Source organism: Lissotriton helveticus, chromosome 3_2 (genome assembly GCF_964261635.1).
Source record: "Lissotriton helveticus chromosome 3_2, aLisHel1.1, whole genome shotgun sequence".
Lineage (NCBI taxonomy): Eukaryota > Metazoa > Chordata > Amphibia > Caudata > Salamandridae > Lissotriton > Lissotriton helveticus.
Genome location: NC_136062.1, coordinates 272,868,750 through 272,893,474, shown reverse-complemented (window position 1 = coordinate 272,893,474; position 24,725 = coordinate 272,868,750). Strand labels below are relative to the sequence as shown.

General features: G+C 46.5%; 1 protein-coding gene across 6 annotated transcripts in view; it reads left to right on the top strand.

The window, feature by feature from the left end:
* The window catches only part of HERC1 (HECT and RLD domain containing E3 ubiquitin protein ligase family member 1), a 2,088,313-nt gene that overhangs the window by 187,040 nt on the left and 1,876,548 nt on the right, over positions 1–24,725 (top strand). For all 6 annotated transcript variants that reach the window (XM_078685198.1, XM_078685199.1, XM_078685195.1 and 3 more), the window contains exons 15-18: positions 2,683–2,835; positions 3,015–3,147; positions 9,595–9,786; positions 17,837–18,058. In XM_078685198.1, coding sequence (XP_078541324.1) covers positions 2,683–2,835; positions 3,015–3,147; positions 9,595–9,786; positions 17,837–18,058 — 700 coding nt within the window. The remainder of the gene's footprint in view (positions 1–2,682; positions 2,836–3,014; positions 3,148–9,594; positions 9,787–17,836; positions 18,059–24,725) is intronic.

Below are 24,725 nucleotides of genomic sequence, written 5' to 3'. Positions count from 1 at the left end.
ATGAATCAGACGAAGGTTTGCGGTTTGTAATATATTAATGTATGCTTTGCGAAAATGTGATCTACTTACTCACTTCACTTGTGCAGGGCCTCACATTCTTGTAGTTTTACCCTTACCCTTATAGTTTTCTCCCAATGACAAGGTAGACTACCAGGTAGAAAAATAAATACTGCTAATATACTTGCCCCACCTTGTTCTCTTAGAGCCTTACCATAACTGTTATCAATTGGCATTTAAAATCATGTGATCACACGTCTTGTGCATAGATTTGAATTTTCGATTGGACCATTAGCTATCATTAAGTGTTACAGTCTAGACTTGGGGCCTGATTAACAGTTTGGCGGTCTATTTGACCGCCAAACCCATGGTGGCGGTCCGACCACCACCACACTACGGGACCGCCTGCAGTATTACGACTCCGGCAGCCGGACTGCCACGAAACAGCTGTCTCCACAGTGCGGCAAAGGCGGTACTGACAGGGGCATCAATATGCAGGCGGTGCCACTCCCTGCACCCAAGAGTATATTACAAATTTCCTGTCCACCGCCCCTTTCATGGTGGTAGGCCCGCCATGAAAAGGGTAGCGGAGAGGCAACAAAGGAGGCCTTGTTCCTGGACATGGGGAGCACGTGGGGGGGGACACATGGAGTTCCCCTGTATTTGCACCCCCAGTTCCTGACTGTGTGGCACACCGTGCAGGAAGGTGCAGTCTGCGCTCTGATAGCGGCGGTCTGCATGTCAGGCTCTTCAACGGGCCTGACAGATCGCCGCAGTTAGACCGCCTTGCACAGCCTGCTGTAGGACCGCCAAACTCTTAATCAGCCCCTAGATGACTTGTGAATCATGCAATGTTAATGACTATAAATGTGAACAGATTTTGGGTGGTTTTATTAGACAGCACTTTACAGTATGTGGTAGCATTTGTTTATTTTCAGAGAAAGCAAGAAAGAGATTGGCATGAGGCCTACATAACGGAGGGGACGTGGCTCTGAATAAATGTAATGTTTAGTAATGTGAGTACATTTACTTTTGTGTACTGTAATACACATGATAATGTTATTTAGCTCTCCTGTTATTTTAGTTATAAAGAATCACATCTCAACTTTTAAAGCAAAATAGTGCTCTTTTAGGAAAGTCAGTCCTGAGGCATGAAAAATGTGCTCACAATCAGTGTTCTAGGGGCAGTGCATGTATTGCCTTCACTATTGCCACATAGTAAAGCAATGTGTTGTTTGTATTTTCCTCCATGAACACTAAAAAGATAGACCCGTCTTCTTTCTCAATGAGACATCATCTGTTGATGAGGTACCATTCTCTTTTGGAGTGTGCTAAAAAATGCCTCAGCTCAGAGGGAAAAACGGTCACATGAGAAAGGTATAATAGTCACTGGCCAGTTTAGCCACATGGTTTACTCTTACAATCATTAAAGAAATTGACAGTTCCCTCTCCGAGCTATAGATTAGTGAGGACACAGTTACCCAGCGTACAGTTGATTGGTTCACAACAAGTGGCACTGGTATCTTACAACCAACTGCCACCCTCCATTCTCCCTAGAACGTGATGTCGCTGGGTCACAGAGTGGAGACATTAAGGGATGTGAGGAAAGAAAAATCGGAGACTATCAGCCAGGAACTCATGACTTTGAAATACCACACCTAAATCTACAGGTGCACTTGGCTGCCCATGAGTACTGCTCAAGGCAGCAAAAAAATCTGAATTAGAAGGGTTTGAAGGCTGAGATATAGAAGCATATGTCCAGAGACTGTTTGTACAAATACTGACTAGCCTTAAAAAAGAAGAGATCTTCTTGGACCTTACACACTGAGCAAGTCCTAAAACCGTGATATCTAGACCTCACTATTCTATTTCCAACTAAAAGACTCCATGACAGCAATAAGAGAACTGGCCTCATTACTTTTGACGGCCCAAAAATCTACATTTGTCCACTGTAACCCTCCATGGATGATGAGAGTTCCAACCTATAAAGGACTTCCTGCTAGGAAGGCAGGTATAGGTGATACTTATTTCTATCAATGTAAAAGAAGTTGATGATAAAAAACAATCTAGCTAGAATTTAAAATAAAATTAATTCAGTATATAATCATTTTTGCAAGAAATGTTTCTCGTTTCAAAAGTGCTTATTGATTCCTGATGTTGATGGGACGTATTCACTGTTTGGTTGCAGTGAAGTCAACTGCAACAGATAACTAGGATTACAAGGAAATTTCCCTTTTTGATGGGTATGTTTTCAGAATAACTACACATGCCTCATCTCTCTAGAGATGATCTCAAGGCATTTATGACCAAAGCTGCTCCACAATGCTGATAGCTAGTTATTAATGTATTGTAGCTTAATGTTATCTAGGTAATAGTCCAATCCTGTAATGAACTTTCTGTCGTGATTCTAAGGTCTGTTCTCCTTATCACAATGCATTGTGGCTGTTCCACATTTGCTTTCAACTCCCAACCTATCTGATGAATTTCCAAAGTCAGGCATAAGAGCTGTATATTGCTACATTTCTATTCCTGTTTTTTAGGGTTGGGAACCTCTGAATTAATGGTGTTAAGCAAATATTTAATTTCTCAAATTTCTTCAAAATCTGTTTTTAATTGTAATTCATCATTCTCTCTGAAAATATTACTGAGTGCATGCACATTAAAAATACTCTTTCTTTATGATAGGATCAAGCGTTTGGCGAACTGGAAAAAAACAGTGATAAGTTTTTGCTTGGAACATCACCATCTGAAAACAGCCAACCCGCACATCTTCATGAGCTCTTGTGCTCTTTGCAAAAACAGCTCTTGGCATACTGCCACAGTAATAATGCAAGTGAGGTAGGGAGCATCTGTTTTCATATTGTTTGGCACAATACCATTGAAAGGGTGCTGCACTAAAATTAAACTATGTTTACACTAAAGTAGATTATATGAGCATTGCATTTAATGAGGCTCCGTTGATCCCAGAGTTGTTGGTCTTTTGTTGGGTAGTTGACATTTGTTTCTTTTTTTAACAGAATTCTAGTAGTGTGTCACTGCTCCATAAACACCTTCAGCTGTTACTGCCACATTCCACAGAAATCTTTTCTCGCTCTGCAACTTTACTTAAGGAGAGCTCCTGGAACAGCAGTGTTGGTGAGAAATTAAGAGGTATGTATAAAAAGGCTTGTTGAACTTTTTTTTTGTCTGATGTGCATGCTTTTGTTTAAAAAGTAATTTACTAGGTAAATCTCATCAATATTTAAGAAAATGTATTTAGGTGTATTATGGTTGGGGGTGAATCCATTTTTCTCTGGATGTACCAGGATATAGATGACATGCAAGCATTTTGCTCAATATTTTGTAGTCTGTGTTTAACATCGCACGGTTCTGTACAATGCCTCTTCCAAGGGATTGCACTTCAGTTTGAGTAGGGATAATATAAGTGCTTCTCTGGTTGTCTGTAAGGTGTCCCAGTTACACTACTACAGTATACATGGTAGGCAGCCAGCCATGGCGATAATATATCCACTAATAATTTGTAAAATTATCCAGGTGGACCATACAGTTAGGGGCTGTTGTCCCTTCACAGTTCCTTTCTTTTGTCTTCTACTACGTCCTTCATCACAGGCATGTTCAGACATTGTTGGCTCAGCCTGGGAATTGGTGTCAAGTTTGCCATGTTCAGGCATGTGTTCTGTTTTTCCAATGAGGTGGAGCTTATGTTTTTTATAAGTCAGTGTAGAGTATAAGAAAGTTGTCTAACATTACTAGCAGTTGCAGATTTGTGTCACCTGTGTACCTTTCAATTCAGGTTTAATCAGCCATGCTGATAGTTTGCCAGCTTCTACTCTTTCGAGGTTTATGGCAGCTGGATATTCAGTGGGGTTTGGTCAGTGCAGGTTCTCCAAGTTGGGTGCATTTTCCACTTTTGCTGTCCTCAAACAGTGTCAGCTGGTTCCTGGATTGCTATCTGTTCTAAGTAATGAAGTGTTGTGTCTAAGGCCTGTAATACTCTCTCTATGGTTACAGTGCGAGGTTCTTGATCCAGAGGAAACACCTGAATAGGCTTTTCCACTTGCTCACAAATCTAAACTGTACCAGATAGCCCTCGACACAGTGATAGAGGCCCGTGGAGACCTAAATATAGATAGATTTGTGACTTATCTGGGCAAGTAATTGAATTGTCTTAGTCTTTTGAATGGACAGGAGTCCAAGATCTTTGATACATAATCATGTTAAGGTTTCTGTAAACAGTCTCTCAAACTCAACTTCTACTGAGAGCTCTTCAGATCATGGACATTTTAAACAGTTCATACTTCCTTGTAGTTCTAGCCTGATGATATCTGGTTGTCCAATATCTTACACCTCATTAACAAAGTAGAACTCTTATCAAGACGAGTTTCTGAACTGGGGGCTAGGTGGTTGGGGGAGGGGCTGTTGGCTAATCACTCATTATATGCCCCTAGTTTTCTGAAGAACGAGCTTTTGCACACCTTGATTTTTCCGACTACTCCGTAGAAAAGCCGATGTCTGCTAGGAAATTCTCCTCTGGTAAAAATAGAATTGATTTCTATTTTGCTTATAAATCTCTGTTCGAGGCATGTGGGCTGCTGAATTCATATCTGTGCATAGATCGCCGCCTAGTGTTGGGTCCGGATGATTGCACTTTGTTGTCCTGTAAGAGTCTTCGAAGTATCACGAGATAGGTGACTCCTCCCCTGGACTAGAGTGCGCATGGGCATCTTCTCCATCCTCAGATTGTTTTTTCCCCCCATTGGGTTCGGATGTTACTCCAAAACTCCAACTTCGGAATCGAAACAAAACTTTTCTAAAGGCCAAAAGGCCTACGACTTCGACGGTATTGTTCTCGTTCGGTACCTCTCTACTTCATCAAGCTTTCCATCTCGACTCTGTCGTCGACGCGGGCCGTTGGGCCTTTTCGACGCCACGTGAGACTGCCGTCGATGGAAAGAAGCCCGTTTAAAAGGTGCTCACAATGCCACTCCAAGTTCCCTAATACTGACAAACACTCAGTATGCAACAAGTGCCTTTCGACAGACCATAGGGAAGAAACCTGCCCAGCCTGCACCCAGTTTCGGTCAAAGAAAACCATATGGATCCGACGGGCCGCTAGGCAAGAGATGCAGCGACAGGAACCGGACAACATCTTCGATGATGACCAAGAACTACCGGAAGCTCCAGATTCGGACCTAGAGATCGTCACCGTCGAGGACTACTCAGACTCCGATGACGAGATCCCGCCGGGTCAAATCGTGAGTACACAGCCCCGACACCAATCAGCCCGTTACCAAAGGCTCCGGTCGAGGCATCGCCAAAAGGCCTTAGCCAAGATCCGAAAAAAGTTTTGCCAGCCCCGCCATCCGGCTCGGCTCCAAAAACGAAACCAAAACCTTCAGAGACCCCAGGGCCAAGTACCATCACCCCTAAGAAGGTTCCAGAGCCAAAGAAGGTAGTCAACCCGAAGGGCGTTGAACCGAAAAAGGCCGTACAGCCCAAAAGCGTCGAGCCAAAGAAGACTGTCGACCACAAAAAGGCTGCTCAGCCAAAAAGCGTCGACCCCAAAAGTGTAGTCGAACCAAACAAGGACATACAGCCAAAGGGCGCCGAACCAAAAAAGGTCGCCGACCCGAACAAGCCCGCTGTACCAAAAAACGTCGACCCGGCAAAGGTCGCCGACAAAAAGGGTGCCGTACCGAAGCCCGTAGCACGGCCGGACAAGGCTATCGACCCGAAAACAGGTGCTCCGAAGACACCAGTCGATCCAAAGAAGACCATCGACTCGGAAAAGGACAAACAACCAAAAAAGCCTGTCGAGCACAAGACACCTGTCGAGCCGAAAGATCCGGTCGACCGAAAAAAGGGCACGAGCTGAAGAAAAGCAATAAAACACCAAAAGTCGTCGAAAAAGAAGGTGTTACCGACCCAAAGAAGTCTAACACTCAACCAAGGACTGTAGAGGAAGAACTCTTCCATCCAGATCCATCAGACGACCAAGCAAAAATATATATTAACCCAGAGACTGGTGAAGTCACAATCCTGCACAGGAAGAAGAGGCCACTGGACACTGGCTCTCATTCCCCTATTCCATTAAAGAAGAAGGACTTTGGGACTTCTCCCTCCAGGCCCTTCACCCCTTTCTATGCTATCATGCCTACAACACCTTTTGCAACTTACTCTCCTTCTCACCACGGGGACAATGAGGGGAACACAAGGGAAAATCCACAGCCAGAATATGATTTTCCACAAGATCCTCAACCACAAGAGGAACCATGGGAGGAGCCAACAGACCCATACAACACCCACCCCATCCCTGATGTACCCTCTTATCCAACTAGGCCGTCACCTACTGATGACACCATTGTCTTCAACCAACTCATAGACAGGGCAGCGCAGTACCACAACGTAGACATGCATAATGACCCGGTTGAAGAAGACTTCTTATTTGCCCCCGTCAACAACCATACCACCTACAGGAGTGGAACATGCTTCTACTGAGTCTTTAGTGGCAGTGCAAACTTTTTCAATGCCTATTTCTTTGAAAGGTTTCCAGCTTAAATATTTCTAGAGACAAGAAGAGATCCTACCTTATTTGCTTTCTGTAGCAAAATCTGGTCTTGCACACTCGTCAGTCCAAGTTCACCTGGCTGCGATATCAAGACACAGACAATCGCCTCATACTCCACCTTTATGGTCATCAAGAGTCATAAAGCAATCAATGAAAGGACTATTTAGTTATTTTCCACCCATCAAAGCTCCACCTTCCGAATGGGAGCTTAATGTGGTGTTGTTTCAGTTGCTGAAACCACCATTCAAGCCCATTCACAAGGCAGAATTGAAGTAGCACTTACTTCAACAAGAAGGGTTAGTGAAATACAGGCCTTCACCATATCCCATCCATTCTTGTGCTTCACAGATCAAATGGTCATTCTGAGGACGAACCCCTAGTTCATCCCTAAAGTCCCTATGCAATTCCATTTGAATGAGCCAGTCATTCTGAGGATGTTCTTCCCTAACCCCTCCACGTCTGCGGAAAGAGCATTACACACTCTAGACATAGAGATGCCTTAAATTTTATTTGCAAATAACTAAAGACATAAGGAAATCAAATCAGCTATTCATAGAGCACTGAAGTCTCTAAAGCTACTATATCCAGGTGGATAGCGAGCGCTATTCAATTTTGCCATGACAAGGCTGGCTAGCCATTATCAAGAACTGAGTGCGCACTCCACTAGACCAGTTTTAGCATCGATTGCTCTATTTGCCGGAGCGCCACTTGAAAAAATATGCAGAGCTGCTACAAGGAAGACAACGCACACATTTGCGCAGCATTACTGCCTGGAGTCATCACAACGTGCTGACGCATCTGTAGGACAGGCAGTGTTAAGGAACCTATTTTCTTAAGGTAAGCCTCTTTCAAGAGAGCTTTGATTGCACTCTATCTCTGTTAAATGTATCTATGCATAATGATTTTTACTACTTTGCTTGTTAATACTACAAGTATTCTATGCATTGTTTTATATTCAAATCTTTGCTCTTTGGATTAATATTGCATGTCAGATTGTTATAGCACTACCCACCGTCCACAAGGGTGCTTTTCTCTGACAAACATACACAAGTCTGCGTTTTATGCATATTCATGCATACGTTTACATGTATGTTTATATATGTGTATACTGAATAAGAAACAAGTTACTTACCTGTAACTACAGTTATCCAGTATTAGTATCTTTCATAGATTCACATGCCTGATTCATTCCCCATTGTCGTAGTGGGATCCCACGGTACATAAATAACAAAGTAGTAAGTAGTAAATAGTACCTTTCCATAGGATATTATGGTAGCAACCATATACTCTATAGCATATTAGTCTCCTTTTACAAAAAGGACTAAACCGAAAACTCAGCCAATCAGCACCCTCTAGAACCTTCCCAAGAGAGGCTGAGTCCCTCAGATACTCCAGCAAGAGTATAGTTAGTACTGTATCCTAGAGGTGCCTCTCCGGGGAGGAGGGTGGGTTCCATGTGAATCTATGTAAGATACTAATACTGGATAACTGTAGTTACAGGTAAGTAACTGGTTTCATTTTAGGGAAAGAGCACTGACCCTGGAACCTGGTTAGCAGGTTTCAGATTAATGTCAGTAAGTAGAAAGACAGCACCTAGTAGTTCTAATGAGGACAAAAAGTGGGGGACAGCTGCAACAAAAGTCCAGTTTCGTACATCTACCGACTGAAAAACGCTTGCAGGTTCTGCTCCATTTTCTTTTCCCTCAGATGCCATCTCATTTATGTGTTCCTGTCCTAGAGTTTTCCTCCATAACTCGAGTATGGGCCTCAGCAGCAGTCATCCATCGAGACACCATCTCTGTTGACTGACTAAAACCTGAATAAAACCTTCCTTCTGGAACACTTTGTCCTACTTAGAAGGCAGACTTAAGGTCTGAAATCAGTGTGTTCTTCTGTGAGGACACAAAAAAGATAAAAACCAAAATATTATTTCAACCTGCTAAATGTTAAATACTACAACATACTTCATATGACAAGTGGTGCAGTTGAATTGAACCAGATCTTTCAAGAAATTACACAGCTCTGCTCTCCCCATGTGCTGTTGCACTGTGGGCTGCCTTACATCAATGCAGGCACCCTTATAGTGCAAAGGTGTCTGCGTTATGGTCAGGATGTTTTTTTGCAGGAAGGGGCCCCTTCCTGCATAAAAACTACCCTTTCCGACATCCTCCTCTATGTATGTGTGCTGTAAGCGCAGCAGAAATGCAAACAGGAGGTAAAATATTTCATCTTGCTACTCCATCCTCAGAGAGGCCCCGGATCTTGGTGCAAGTACCTCTGTACAAGTCTTGGTAGATATGGAATTGTCAGAAATCAATTCTGGATGCACAGAAACTCACATGTGCCACTCTTGGAAAGCCTCCCTAACACAAAATAACGCAGGGCAGCACAATGCTTTTTTTGGGACATTTTGCCATTTGAATTGCTTTGTAAGATTCCAACAAAGATTTCGCGTGGAAAGAGTCATGCAAACATGACACAAAGTTTCAATAGACATGCTTTATAGGTGCATGGTAAAACAAAACTAAAAACATGCGTCCTACATTGGCCACCACCCTCCCTGATGGTCATGGGGACAACTGGCACTTTCTTTTTGCCCCCTCCCCCGATCCAACAGCCCCTCTTGCAACAAAAAATGTTGTGTTCCCCCTTGGGGAAAAAGGACTTATATATACAAATGTATGGCCTGGGGGACAGGCCCATTTACAACGAGGGGGCTTGACTGCCCCCTCATCCCCAAAAGTAATAAAAAAAATATAGCTACCATTTTTTATGGACTGGTGCCAACAACACCCCAAACTCCCTCCGTGTAACATAAACTATCTTTACTGGAGAATTACTAATATAACTTAAACAATATTATTCAAGCAAGCAAGCAGGTGTATAAAAAAAATCCAGTTTAGAAGATCCATCATTATAGGTAAGCAATATGTTGTTATTTTTATAGGCCTATTCTTCTATTCTAACAAATCGTTGTGTTCCCTTAAAATGGCGCAAGCATCTAACATGATGGTATTTTTTTCTTTTAGATGTGATCTACGTGTCTGCAGCCGGCAGCATGCTCTGTCAGATTGTGAACTCATTGTTGTTACTACCAGTTGCTGTAGCACGACCATTACTAAACTTTCTGCTAGATTTGCTGCCGCCTCTTGATTGCCTTAACAGGCTTTTGCCAGCAGCTGTCCTCCTCGAGGATCAGGAGTTACAGTGGCCTCTTCATGGTAAGGGATCATAATGGCTTTGCAGTTGTGGAGCTAAATCATTGTAAGGAAATGTTATCTTCATAGGCAGCTGACTTGATCAATTACGGTCCACAACCCAAAATAAAGATCAAGTTCCATTCTAGTTAATAAGTAGGTATGATTCTATTTATTTTCTTTCAGCTCCATAAAATAGAGAACCAGTATTTATAACCAGGTATGTAAGTAAAATATGCATGTACTGTTTAAATTTTGTTACTACAAGTATCATCTTTGTTCTTTGAGATAAGTTTATAATTAGGAGATGGATGAACTGTTAGTTATAAATATAGCATTTATTATACCTTCTGTCTATGTGAATAAAGCGCAACAGCATGGGATTTTCAGTGGATGCATGTTTGCATTTCCTACCACTAAAATAAAGATTCTTTAGCAGTTTTGTGTTTAAATATGAACACAATCTCTGTATCATGGGGAGTGTGTTAAGGAAAATTATACTGTCTTTTCTTGTTTAAGTAACACATTTGCCTGCAAATAAAGATCTCATCAAGCGCCTGGATACCTTCTCAAGCGCCTGGATACCTTTTACAGCGCTTGGATACCTTCTACAGCACCTGGGTACCCTCTTGGGTTATTAATGCGCTATTCAAATCAATAGAACATAACATGATGCAGTGTATTGATGATCTCTTGAAACATAACTTAGTCAATATTCATAGTACAGGGGATTGTTGCATTAATCAATTCAAACAAATACTGCTCCCACATTTTTCTCCAGCTTTCGTTGTCCATGTTTTTATTTGCTTATAGTAAGTATCCTGGTAGCTATTATTCCCTCATATATCTGATAGGACTTCTAGCTGCAGATGCCTTACTTAAGAATATTCCCCAAGTGTCAGACTGGATCCAGATGTTTTGAGCAGTACCTCTGCGTACTGTTAGACTGAGTCGTACTGCTCTGCGTCAGCTTCGTCCGTGCCGGAAGCGATGGCCACGGTACCTATAAAGGCGCCATCCCAGGGTCCTGACGTCAGTTCTTTCCTTTCCGCGCCAGATAGCACTGATCCAGTCAGAGCTACCTTCACTCGTTTTTTATTTTGCTGGCTTTTTTCTCTGCTTTTGTCAACAGTTTTTGAGAGATTTTCTCACCTGATGTGACAAGATGTCCCCCTAGAAACTAGCTGGTTTTAAAGCATGCGGTGCCTGTCACAGGCAGATGTCTGTGACAGACTCACACTTGGTGTGTTTATTCTCAAAGATCTGGAATGGCTGCCGTGTCATGCACCCCAAGGCACTGAGGGAGTGATCCGTTAAGCTCCTCACAGCCCAACGTTGCACGACCCCACTACTCTCAAGATCCCATCGCACGGAAGATACTGGGACCCTTCGCGGCGGTTTGCCCGGGACTGTTTGCCGAGTCTCATCCGAGACTGTTCATGGAACCACACTAGTCGATCTTTGTTACACTCTTAAGTCGTAGAGTAAGTCCCACAAACCCAAGAAGTTGAAGACAGTTGTGCGTAGAGTGGCTGATGTCTTAATCTTTCTGCTACCCACTGTGGCAATCAAGACAAATGTCTTGACAGAGGTGCTTTAGGAGGCGCCCCTTACAAACCTTTACTTCCCTTTAATAAAGCCCTTTCCGACGAACTGCTCAGGCCCTGGTCCAACCCCCACGCAGAGGGTCCTGTCCATAGGAAAATTGCCTGTTACCATTGCCCCGCTTCCTGGAACCTCAGTTTCCTTACCAAGCACCCAATCCCGGACAGCTTTGTGGTCTAAGCCTCCACGTCTAGGATTAATCTTGGCACGTTCTCTCCAACTCAACCGAATAGGAAATCCAAGAGGCTGTATACCTTTAGTTAGTGATTGTTCTCTTCCTCCAGCCTTGCTCTGCAGTCAGTTAACACCGCATGCAACGTAGACCGGACACAACCGACTTGCCGGGTAGAGCAATTTAAATTGACTGTGGCCTTGCTGCACCACGCTTGGCTGAGACCCACTGGCTTTTCATGGGATGTCCAAGCCACGCTGATGGTCATGCTCATTGATGCCTCTAGTCTTTTTTGAGAGAAGGCGGACTCCGCGCTGGAGCGCTTTAAGGACATCAGCGCTACATCCAGGTCCTTGGGCTTGCCTTTGGCCCCTCACCATCCCCAGCCTGCATTCAACCCCTCTTGTGACCAAAGAAAGGAACCCCAACCACATCCATTCCTTACTAGCCACCACGGCCAACAGGCTTCCCAGCATTTTCATGGCCAAGAACGCGGGTCCCATAGACCATGTGGGATAGGTAGCCAGAGGTTGGGCCAGTCCACCACCCCCTGGCAGCTGCAGCCTCCAAAACCCCTTAACTTTGCCCTCCGAGCATCACGGGAATCCTGTGGGGGATCAGATATGCAATCATTTGCACCACTCTTTCCTTAAAATTAAACAAGTTACTTTGCACCACTGTCGGTCAGTATCATCGGACCATTGGGCTTTGCAAATCATCCAAAGGGGCTACTCCCTCCACCCACTTCCAGAGGAACACCTCTCCTTGCTTCACCTGGAAGTGCTGTCTCTCCTGGCCAAGGGAGTCTTTAAAAGATTGCTAACATCATAAGTAGGTTGTGGTTGGTATTCCCACTACTTTCTGGTGCCAAGAAGGATGGAGACCTTGGTCCTATCCTAGACCTGCTCCTGGCCAATCTCTTCCTGAAAACGTAGACATTCAAGATGCTTGCACAAGTTCTGTCTGCTCTGAACCTTGGAGATTGGATTGTAGCGCTGGACTTGCAGGGCACATTTTCCCACATTCCCTTCCAGCCTGCCCACATACATTACCTGCGGTTCATGGTGGGCCAAGAGCACTTTCAGTTTGCCGTGCTCACCATCGGCCTTACCAACCACTTCGAGTATTCACTAAAGGGACTGATATACGCCAGGGTAGTAGGTTGTAGGCATGGCACACAGGGTTGTGTGCCATGTTGACTCTTCACTTTGTTCTGCACCAAAACACTCAGCCTGCAAAGGCAATGTGTGAGTGTGAAGGTACATGACCTCTAAGGGTGGCACAATAAGGGCTGCAGCCTGTAGAGGCCTTCTCTGGCCACAGTGCCCTGGGTACCTGTGGTACCATTTACCAGGGGCTGACCTGTGCCCAGAGATGCCAAATGGGTTTAGGCTTCAGTGCAGTTTTAGGGAAAGAACATAGGCCCTGGGTACCTGGTTAGCCGGAGCCCAGGACTCACTCAGTCAAAGCACAACCGCAATTCAGCAAAAGGTGGGGGCAACCATGCAGAAAGAGGGCACTTTCGCACAATAGCACCATACACCGTAGCAGTGAGCTGACAGTAAATTGGCGGACATGCCTAAATTTGGGTTCTCTGCTCACTTTGCCATCCAAACCCAAGGTAAACCTCATAATGATGCACAGTAAGGCTACCTTATTTTTCTATTTAAACATTTAGAGAGGAGGTGATTAATAATGCAGACTGTATTATTGTTCCCTTTTGTGTGATGCTCAGACTGATTTCCAGATAGTTGTTCCCAATTGTGCAGGCAGTTTTAAACTTAACTACCCTAAAGATCATTTTTTTAAAAGTAGATATTCTTCATCCTTAAAATATTAAATAGTGGCAGTGTTGTTACATTAGAAAGGATTCTCAGGGACAGTTCTAAAAGGGATAGGCATACAGTTTTACCAATATCTTAAGTAGGTGCGTGGTAACACCAAGACTTAGAGCTCTTCTTAAACATAGCTAAGTGGAAGGCGCCCTGTACAGGCAATTCTATGCTGAATATGCATTACTATTCCAAGATACACAACAGCAATTAATGTTTCCAGAGGCAGTTGGAAAATGATCAGTGAGCAGTCACCATTAATAGTACATACATAGAGGCTATCAAGCTCAAAACTGAGCCAGTACTGTTGGGATTAAAACCTGAATTTCTCAAAGATTTCAGCATCTGACCGCGATATGCGTGTGTTGGGAGAAGGGACGCTGTATGATAAGAACAGCAGCATAACATTTTTTTTATTTTTTTGACTATAGAACACTAGAACTCAGATACAGTAAGAACTTCGCTGCACATCAGTAATATCACATTTTTCCAGCATCAACCAGTGATCCTTTCCAAGGAACCACACTGCTAACCACAACATAGAATGCTGAAACTGCTGTTAGATTTTTTATACTTTATGATTTTCTTTATACAGTCAACTGAGTTTGGAAAAGAAAATGACCTGTATCATCACATTTTTGTGTTTACATCTTCTCCCAGTAATTTCTGAGTCCTGCTTAGCCTACTACAGTCTGTATATTCTGTTACTGACTACTTCCATATTGTTTGTATTTATTCGCATCATAATGTTCTACACACAGTGCATCATTGTCTACTTTTCCCATCTTTGTATGCTTAGATAAATAATGCATATATACAGTATATTTGTATTGTTCCTAGCTGCAAGATCCTTAATTGTAGGAAAGTGCACCTTTTTTACATGGTCAGCCCCACTTTTTGCCTGTTATCTGATGCAATTTTGACAGCAGTGCACTGGGTTCCTACTATCCAGGGCTCCAGTGCCAGATCTTGTTCTCTAAAACTCTACAATTGTTTCCCCAACACCTGTAGCACCCCCTTTTAAGTCCCTAATAAGAGGTATCCCTGGCACCTAGGGCAAGGAGGCTAAGGAGGTTTCCTAAGGCTTGAGTCCTTAATTGCGCCACCCTAAAGGACTCCTCGGAACCAACATGCAAACTGCAGTGGCAGTTGCTTTCCATGGTGTAGAGAAAAGTGAAGACATGACATAGCACACCACTTGTGTGCCAATTCCCCAGCCAATGTATGCAGTATAGGCAAGTCACCTCTACAACGGGCCTTATAGCAGAGTGCTGTTGCTCAAATATGAAGTTACCCTGAAAAAACAAGAAAAGAGGCGTTTGGAAAAACAGTTGGTTTAATTAAACACTGTGGCCAGGAGTACAGCGTGCAGAAACAGGTCTGAGGACTGTCTCAAAGTACATCAAGTAAATCAATCAGAGCAACTTTTTTAATACAGTTTTGGGAGCAATAAAAGTACATCCAGCAATCACAAAAGAATGTGGGCCTAGTCTGTGGAGTCATAAATAAAAGGTCCTTGATAACAAATGCAGGTGGGCCTCTGCCTTGCGTAAACACAATGTGGGCCAGTGGGTAGAATGTCAAGATGTCCAGCATGAGGGATGCGTGATCACTGTGTGTACTTTGTTTCGTGTCCTGATTGGCTGCGTGTTTCTAACTTTAGCAGGCATCTGACTTTATGGTGTTTTGGGAATGTGCACACCCCCTTCCGCCCATGTGTGCTTTATTGGGGCCAATTTCCATGGACCAGTGCGGTGTCGCTGCTCTTATCTGGGGGATGGACCTGATTTTCCTGTTCTCCTGTTTGTCGTGCCACCCCACTTGTGACCTCTCAGTCAGTTACCAGGGGCCTGGGTTTACAGAGCCTGTCTGAACACGTATTTTTGAGTTTGGGTTGATGGAGAGTTCATGACGGGGGAATTTGACAATAGCGATGCTATTTCGTTCATGTATGCGAGCGTACCATCATAAGCATTAGCATAGTTTTTTTTATCAATATCAACAGTGCACTATACTAATTGTGGGACATATCTGCATGAGCAGATCTGCCCCTTTGATTTCAAAGTTGATTCTTTGATTGCAAGTGAACAGGGAAGACATTTTCAGTACATGTATTGGACAGTGGTACTTACTAGATCCCCATCTGAATGATCACTTCACTGAAAATAGAGATGCTTGGTATCAAACATCTCATATTAATAAACCCACACTGATTTCAGTGAGGATTTATTAATACATGCACCCAGAGGGCACATTAGAGGTGCCCCCTGGAAAACTACCTACTACTAGTGCACTGACTGACTGGTGTAGACCAGCTTGCCACCACAGACCAGTTTTTTACCCCCTGGTGGTGAGTCCCCCCGCTCTCCGAGGGCAGAAACCATGCCTGCTCTGGCTGAAGGTGTTGTCACCTCCTCCAAGCAGGATGGCTAAGTAAGCAACATATCAAGGCAGAAGGCTTCAAAGGCCTCTGCCACCTTTGATATGTGACCAAGGCTTCCTTAGACAGGGGAAATGCCAACCACTGCGCCAGGCCCATTTGGTACCAGGACAAGTGGGAGAATTAGGTAGTCAGGAGACGTGTTCACCCTCGTGCTGGTACCACCCCTAAGGTGGGCTGCCTAAAAGTGAACACGACTAGGAAAATTCCACACTCTTGGTTTTTGGTGGAATTAGGTACTCTGGGTCATGGTTATTCCCACTTTTCCACAGGAAGTGGTCATGGAGAGGGTGTAGACACCCTAAAGGTAAGTAGGCCATTGGCTACTGCCTTTCACTCCGAGTAACACCCCTAAATTGAGTATTTAGGTGGCACCCCTGACACCAGTAACTTAGATTCAACGGATCAAGAAAAAGAGGACACAGAGAGTGCGAGAAAACGTGAGCACTGAAGACTGCTGTGGATTTTTGGTGCCAAACCCTGCCTGCTCCAAGTCTTGACAATCGTGATCAGTGACTCATCCTCCAGCTGACCAGTTTCTAAGAATTGCCAACAAATTTCCCTGGGAGTAGAGGAGCTACTCCCTGCAGTCCGTAGGAATGAAAAGGCATAGGCCGGTTCACTGAGTTGCCGCTCACCGTCCAGCCCGACGTAGCAGCGTTTACCATCCCCCCCCCCCCCCCCCCCCCCCCAGGAAGAGGTACCTGTACTTCTGAAGGTCAGATCTGTCCCACCACCTAGTGAGAGAACACTAGGGCCAATCGTAGCCGCACCGGATAAATACTCTGGGTACTGGACCCCTTGCAACAAGCTAAGACCGTGAGAGTCCAGTCGGAACTTCCAACAACTCTAAGACAAACCAGACGTCTAGGGACATCAGCACCACAGAGACCCACTTCCAGAATGGCCCAGCTATCCTAATTTTGCACCCTCAGACGCAAGGCCCTAGAGTGCACTGGGCCCAGCCTACCTTTCCACTCTGCACCGAGCACCCCAGCCCAGGTACCAACGAACCAACTGTATTTTTCCTTGTTCCCTGGACCCTTTTGACCTTAGCGTCCCATTTGGAGCTTCTGTACCTGTCCCCAAGTCCCCCTCTGCAACCTGTGTCGAGGAGGTGACCCCGTTCTTTTTATCGGCATAGCATGCCCAGCTACCAACCCGACCAGCACCTCTGCACCAGGACCTTCCAGGGAAGGTAACAAGTAATTGCTGGTACTTTGGCCCCCTACTGCCTTAAGTCCTGAAGGAGACCCCCAGAAACCAATTGCAAATAAATGCAACATATGCCATTTCTCCATAGGAAAGCATTGTGCGTAAAGGCACATTTAAGTGACTGTTTTACTGCAAAATTCAATATTGAAAAAAGTACTTCCTTAATAACTAAGTTCTTGGTAACTTTTATTATTAATATAAAAATAAGACTTATTTTTCCAAATTGGTGTCAGATTTATTCTTAAGTGTGTCTAATTTATTGCCACTGTGAATACAACAAATGCTTAGCACTACCCTCTGATAAACCGAACTACTTGCCGCTCAACCATAAAAGAGCATTTCGATTATCATTTGTACCTATGTAAACCAATTGAGGTTTTCCTGAAATCTCTACACAGTGTACCTCTTTTTGGTTCACTATATAAAGAGCCAGCTTCCTACAATAATACTTTTGATGGAAGAAGCAATTCCTGATTTGGTTGCAAATATATTTAATATTATTGATGCTTAGCTATTTTATCAAGTATATTTGAGTATGTCTCTTTCTGTCAGACCATGAACTGTTATTATCTTTGAAGAACAGCACGATTAAAATACCATAAGCGTTTTTATCATGTAATTTGAATGTTAAAACATTCAATATTGGAGGACAGTCTCGATTGAGAAATTAATAGAAACATACACTTAACTAATATATGCACCAGCTTTCAAATTGATTAAAGATTACAGTGAGCTACAAATTCACCTCTTGTTAAGTGGTCGTGAGAAGTTATGAGTTTCCAAATACTTATTCTGTTGTCTGCTTCTTAGGTGGAACGGAGCCCATTGATCCAGCCGGAACACCCTTACCACAACCAGCTCAGTCGTGGGTGTGGCTTGTTGACCTGGAGAGGACTGTTGCTCTGCTAATTGGCTGCTGTCTTGGTGGAATGCTGCAGGGACCTACTGTTTCACCCGAAGAACAAGATACAGCCTACTGGTTAAAAACTCCTCTTTTTGGCAATGGTGTAGAAATGGAAGTTCCTCAGTTAGGTATTTCATTTTATATGCAAGCTAATTATTTTTCTATCTTACCAGTACAGCCTGTAGGTATTTAAAATCATAGCAGGTTGAAAAGGGACATTTTAATGAATACATATTTTTTAGTACTCAGAGATTTGTACAAATTGCCTGAACAAAAGAAATTTACATCTTTTCAGTTCAGCCCTGCACTCATTTTGCTCTCACATTTTTTGCTGCCTGATTGATTTATAAATCTTGCAAGTTTAACTTCATCTCTTCTCTTTTGGTAAATCTTCACTGGGTGTCACCATACAGCTGACTGGTAACAAAATTGGTCTTATCCCTTATCTTGTTGATAAGATTCAGAAGTATGATTCATAATGGTTTCTCCCAGTAATGAGTGCGACTTGATCTTGGAAAATCAGTAGCAAGATATTCATTTATTCATACTAAAAGGAACATTTTGGTTAAATGAGCCCTAAACGTGTTGCCTAGTTAATCTTGGAGCCAAGGGCACTGTTATAAAATGTAAATAAAGTTTCTAATTCAGCAGCAATGCAACAAACTTGGTACCCGAAAGAATGCACACTCCAAGTAGCAAAGCAGAGCGATGATAATCACGGTCACTGAGCCTCAACCAGAAAACTATAATTAGGCTATCCTGTTTTCAGTTTCTATTTTTGGTAAATTCTGGCGGGGTCTTTTCAATTTTTTCAATACCTTAAAAAACAGTGGTTACACATTTTCGCGCCATTAAAAACAACATAAACACTGTTTTTCCGGTGTTGGAAAGTTTTGCTTTTATTATTACTTGCTTCTGTACTGATAGTGCAGGGTATGTAGAGAGTGTATGTACAGTATATATGAGGTCCAAATACATTTTTACAAATCAAACTTATTGTAGTACACCATGCCATACTACTTCAGTGAGTCTTTTGGCATGTTCGCTTGCTTTTTCCTTCCAGTGTAAACTTTTATCTGTGGAAAGGCCCTTTCAACATTGGAAATTGAGACAGACAACGCCAAAACAGCCAGTACACAATTTGCTACCTCTGGCCACTGATATAGCATTCCATGCCAATATTGATGCACTTGAATATTGCGATTCTCTGGGACAGGTTCTAAAACATATGCATTGAACTGGACGCATATGCCCTCAGAGTTTTTGATGTGGTCAAAAATGAAGCAGTAATTTTCAAAGTCCAGCGAAATTTCCCCTTTATGAAAGGGATCTAGAACTTTTGCAGAGTACCACCGTGAGGTTTCATTGACTTTAGATGCCATGGTTGGTGATGGGACATTTCTATGCATCATTGCAAGTCATTTCTCATGAATTGTAGAATACAATTTCCAGAAATGCTCCTCAACATTTCTTTGCTTACCAAGTGGCAAGCGTTCTTACATGGAACATGTTGCAGTGCTAAAATCACTAAAAGTGTAGCCAGCCTACTCTCAAGGAGATGGTTCCCACCTACACCATTACGTTGAACTCTTGGTAGACAAGGGTATTTTCAACTCTCGTTTTTTTTATGTCCTCTACCGCAGTTTTCCTGCAAAATTCTAAAGATGCAGTAGAGTGTACTTTTTTCACATCACTATCAATATGCGACCAAAGATCCTCACATTTCTTGCCTATGGCATCCCCACTAAGCAAAAATTCTGTAAATGGTTGACACAGGGATAATATAGCATTCACAGCCTCAAGGACTGAGAACCACTGGACACTGTTGGAATTAGTCTTTCTTTGATGCCGCTCAAAGCACAAAATGAGAAATATTTGTGTTTTAGTTCCTTTGGATAAGGAAACAGTGCACCAGAATGGACTACAAAGTTAACAGCATTCTTCATTAACTTTAAAGATTGTAAAGATGCTTTCAGCATACCATCTAGCAAGTGGCAAGGATCTTTTACAGAGAAGCACTTTAGCTCAAGTATCGATTTTGACAGGTTGTCACACAACTTTTTCATAAACTTAACTGAATCACTCCAAACACAAACAATATCACTCCAATCTTTTTTGGCTTGGTAAGAACTGTTTGCAGCAGCATTCCAAGTGACACTGCATTCCATGTTTTCCAAACGTCTGGTGTCATGTTTTCACCACTCTACCATCTGCTTGGTGACCGCACTCTTTTCACATATACCAGTCACTACACCTAACATTGAATGCTTAAAGCCTGGGGTGTTTGGCAATTCTATGGCAGGACCGGAGGCGAGGATTATGCTTTACTTTTTTCATTTTATTGCATAGCAGCCACTTTGAAGTAAACAACTACTATTCCCATGAACCAAAGGGAATAAACAACAAAACAATAGAGTGTTCATAGATAAGAGTGTCCCATCCAATGTACCAATCAGAGGTCCCCATGGTGTTGATAGTCCTCTGTTCCTGACCATGCTTCCTCTTTCTTCGCTGCTAGCAGCTAAGATAAGTCTGTATTTGAAAGAGACACGTTAGCGATAGATTCCTTACCTTAGAATATCCCCAGGCGTCAGACTGGATCCGGAAATTTTTGCGTAGCAATACCCCTGCGCGTCGGTAGGCGTCGTCTGCGGCTCCGCGTCCGTCGTCGGCGTCGTTAGCGCCGGAATGACGTCGTCGGAGTACTTAGACGCTGCCCATGCGCGCTGACGTCAGTTCTTCTTTTTTCCGCGCCAGCTAGCGCAGATCCGGAGAAGCTCTACCCCTAGTCATTTTTTGACTAAAACTTTTGATCATTTTGATCATTTTTCTACTCGAGTCTTCGACTCCAACGGTGCCGGTAGGGATGCCCGGGTTCAAGCCCTGTTCGAAGTGCGACCGACTGATGTCGGTCACGGACCCCCATCGCCGGTGCCTGAAGTGCTTAGGCCTCGACCACGACCACGACGACCGCACCTGCTCCGACTGCCGGGCCCTGACGTCGAAGGCTAGGCGGGAGCGGTCCCGCAAGCAGCTCGAGCTCCGGCAGTCGGCCCCGCGCCGTTCCAGGTCCCGGTCCCACGGGAGGTCGAGGGACCGGTCACGGGGTCAGAGTCCTCGCAGCTCCGGGAGTGGACATCGGTCGTCGGGATCCAAGTCCTCAGGTAAGAGGCATGAGAGGTCGGAGCGGCATCATCGCTTCTCCGACCCACCCCGATGCTCGCACGATGCGGCCGGGGGTTCGGGCGACACCGAGAGAGTCGCAAGCGTCGCCGCCTGCCCCACACCTTCGGGTCCCTGGGCACGGCGCGACGCCGAAGGAGGTCGAGCGGTACCTCATGGCCATGAAGTCCCTCCCTCCTTGGCCGGGCCCCGCGGCGCCTTCGGGCCCAGCGGTCCCGGCCGGAGGCCCTAGCCGGTCGGGCGCTTCGGCCCCGACGCTGCCGGGTGCTTCGGCCTCGGCGCCGCCGGCGACTTCGGTCCCGGCGCCGCAGGACCTCACCGGACCCGGGTCGTCGCCGGTCGACCTCACGACCTCACCGGCGCCGGCCCCAAGGGTGTCGTCCCCGGCGCCCGTTGCGGGCGCCGTCCCCAATCTTCCCTCTGGTCCGACTCTGGCATCGGACCGGCGCCGTTGGGCGCCGCTTCCGACGGCCTTTGGAGATTTTTATTTCCATGAGGAGGCCCAGTCTGTTGACCCTGAGTTACAGGAGACTGGTGACGGAGGTGATTGGGAGGGGGTCTGAGGACCCTCTGGCACAGGAGTGCCAGTCTCAAGAGGACTGGACATATGAGCTTGGGGAGGCCAGTGGTATTGACACTTCGTCAGACACTGGATTTGTCTCCCCTCCCACCGTGGCTACGGAGGAGGGGGCTGCTTATAGTGTAGTGTTAACGAGGGCGGCCAAGGCCTTGGGCCTTAAGCTCCCCGTTGCGGCCGTGAGGACTAACCTCCTCACTGAGGTTCTTAAACCGCAGGCAAGCTCCAGTGAGCCTCTGCTGCCGTTTAATGAAGCCTTATGTGACGTTCTTGTGGGCACTTGGTCCAAGCCCGCCACGGGTTCGCCTGTGGATAGGAACGTGGCCAGATGCTACCGCCCGGCTCCGGGCGACCCTTGCTTTTTGTCCACCCATCCCACCCCCTGGTTATCCAGGCCTCCACTTCCCAGACCGCATTCCCGACGGCCCCGCCCGATCGGGAATCCAAGAGATACAAACAGTTCGGGAAGAAAGTGTTCTCGTCCCTGAGTTTGGGACTGCGGTCTGTCAATACCGCGTGTCTCTTGGGCTGCTACACCCACACCCTGTGGGACACGGTCGCGGACGTGCTGCCACAATGCCCGGAGGAGGTCCGGGCTAAACTCGCCCAAGCCCTTGTGGATGGTCGAGATGCGGCGCGATACTCTATCCGGTGTGGGCTGGATACCACGGACTCACTGGGCAGGGCGATGGGAACGACGGTGGCGGTTCGCCGCCACGCCTGGTTGAGGTCCGCCAATTTCTCGGCCGATGTCCAGGCCACCGTCCTGGATATGCCGTTCGATGGCCGTCGCCTTTTTAGCGACAAGGCAGACCATGCGCTGGAGCGCTTTAAGGACTCCAGGGCTACGGCCAAGTCCTTGGGCCTCTCGGCCACGCGCCAGCAATCGGGTGCCTTTCGCTCCTTTCGTGGCCACGGGAGGGGCGTCCCCACACGTGCTGCCAGCCACGCACCGCAGAATACCCAGCGCGGTGGCAGCCGTGGAAACCGCCGTGGCGGCGGCGGTCGGGGTCAGCGGCGAGGCCAGTGCACACCTCCCTCCGCAGCACCTGCCTCCAAGCCTTCCTAGTCCGAGCTTTCAGGCCCATGTGACGCCTATGGGGGGCAGGGTTCGCCATCACCACTTCCACTGGCGCACTGTCACATCGTACAGGTGGGTGCTGCAAATCGTCCGAAGGGGCTACTCCCTCCCCTTCGAGGCGACCCCTCCAGCCATGCCACCGCAATTCCACCGCGTGTCGGGGGATCACTTGCAACTTCTGCAAGAGGAAGTCACGGCCCTCTTGGCCAAGGGGGCCATCGAGCGCGTTCCTGGGCCAGAAGTAGGGTGTGGATGTTACTCCCACTACTTTCTGGTGCCCAAGAAGGGCAAGGGGGGCCTGCGCCCGATATTGGACCTACGGAACGTCAACGGCTTCCTCCGTCAAGAGAAGTTCAAGATGCTGAGTTTGGCTCAGGTCTTAGCTGCCCTGGACCCCGGAGACTGGATGGTAGCGTTGGACTTGCAGGACGCTTATTTTCACATCCCCGTCCTGCCGGCCCACCGGCGTTACCTGCGGTTCACGGTAGGCCACGAGCACTTTCAGTTTACCGTGCTCCCCTTTGGCCTTACCAGCGCCCCACGGGTGTTCACGAAGGTGATGGCGGTGGTCGCAGCTCATCTGCGCAGGTTAGGGGTGTCAGTCTTCCCCTACCTTGACGACTGGTTGTTGAAGGCGGGCTCGCCCCAGACAGTCGTCAGCCACCTCCAGACTACGGCCGACCTCCTGCATTTGCTGGGGTTCTCCATCAATGTGCCGAAGTCGCACCTGTGTCCCTCTCAGAAGCTCCTCTTCATCAGAGCGGTTCTAGACTCGGCGCAGTTTCGTGTTTACCCTCCCGAACAGCCGGTTCGGGATATTCAGGCTCTGATTCCCATTTTTCGGCCTTTATCCCGAGTCTCGGTCAGGTTGATGCTGCGGCTTCTGGGGCTGATGGCCTCCTGCATCCTCCTGGTGCGTCACGCCCGGTGGCGGATGCGGGCTCTGCAGTGGGACCTGAAGTTTCAGTGGGCACAGCATCAGGGCAACCTGTCCGATCACGTCTTGATCTCGGAGGGCACTGCAAGACAGTTGCAGTGGTGGCTCACGGACCGCGATTGGGTCAGTGGCCGATCCCTCTCCCTACCCCACCCGGAGCACGTAGTTGTGACGGACGCGTCCCTCCAGGGCTGGGGGGGCCACATGGGAGAGGCGGAGATCAGAGGACTCTGGTCTCCGGCGGAGGCCCGGCTCCACATCAACCTGTTGGAGTTACGGGCGATTCATCTAGCGCTGAAGGCATTCCTCCCCTCTGTCCGGGGGAGTGTAGTGCAGGTGTTCACGGACAACACCACCGCCATGTGGTACTGCAACAAACAGGGCGGGGTGGGGTCGTGGACCCTATGCGAGGAGGCTCTGCGCCTCTGGCAATGGCTGGAATGCCAGGGCGTGACCCTGGTGGCTCAACACCTGGCAGGTTCTCTGAACGCCAGGGCGGACGAGCTCAGCCGTCGGTGCATGATGGATCACGAATGGCGTCTGAACTCGGACGTGGCGCAAGGCCACTTTCAGCAATGGGGAGAGCTTTGGTTAGATCTATTCGCCACCGAAGAGAACGCGCAATGTCATCAGTTCTGCGTGTTGGAATTTTCAAGGCGGCACTCGCTCGGAGACGCTTTTCGTCGCGAGTGGAGTTGCGGTCTATTGTACGCCTTTCCGCCTATACCACTTCTGCCCAGAGTGCTGAAGAAGATCAAGCGCGACCGGGCCCAAGTCATCCTTGTGGCTCCGGACTGGGCACGAAGATACTGGTATCCCGAGCTACTCAGCATGTCAGTAGATCCCCCGATTCGTCTGCCCCTTCGGGAGGACCTTCTGTCGCAGCAGCAGGGGACGGTCCTCCACCCGAACCTGTCCAGTCTCCACCTACAAGCTTAGAGATTGAGCGGCGACAGTTGAGGCCATTTGACTTGCCTCCCGAAGTCTGTAATGTCATTCTGGCGGCCAGGCGGCCCT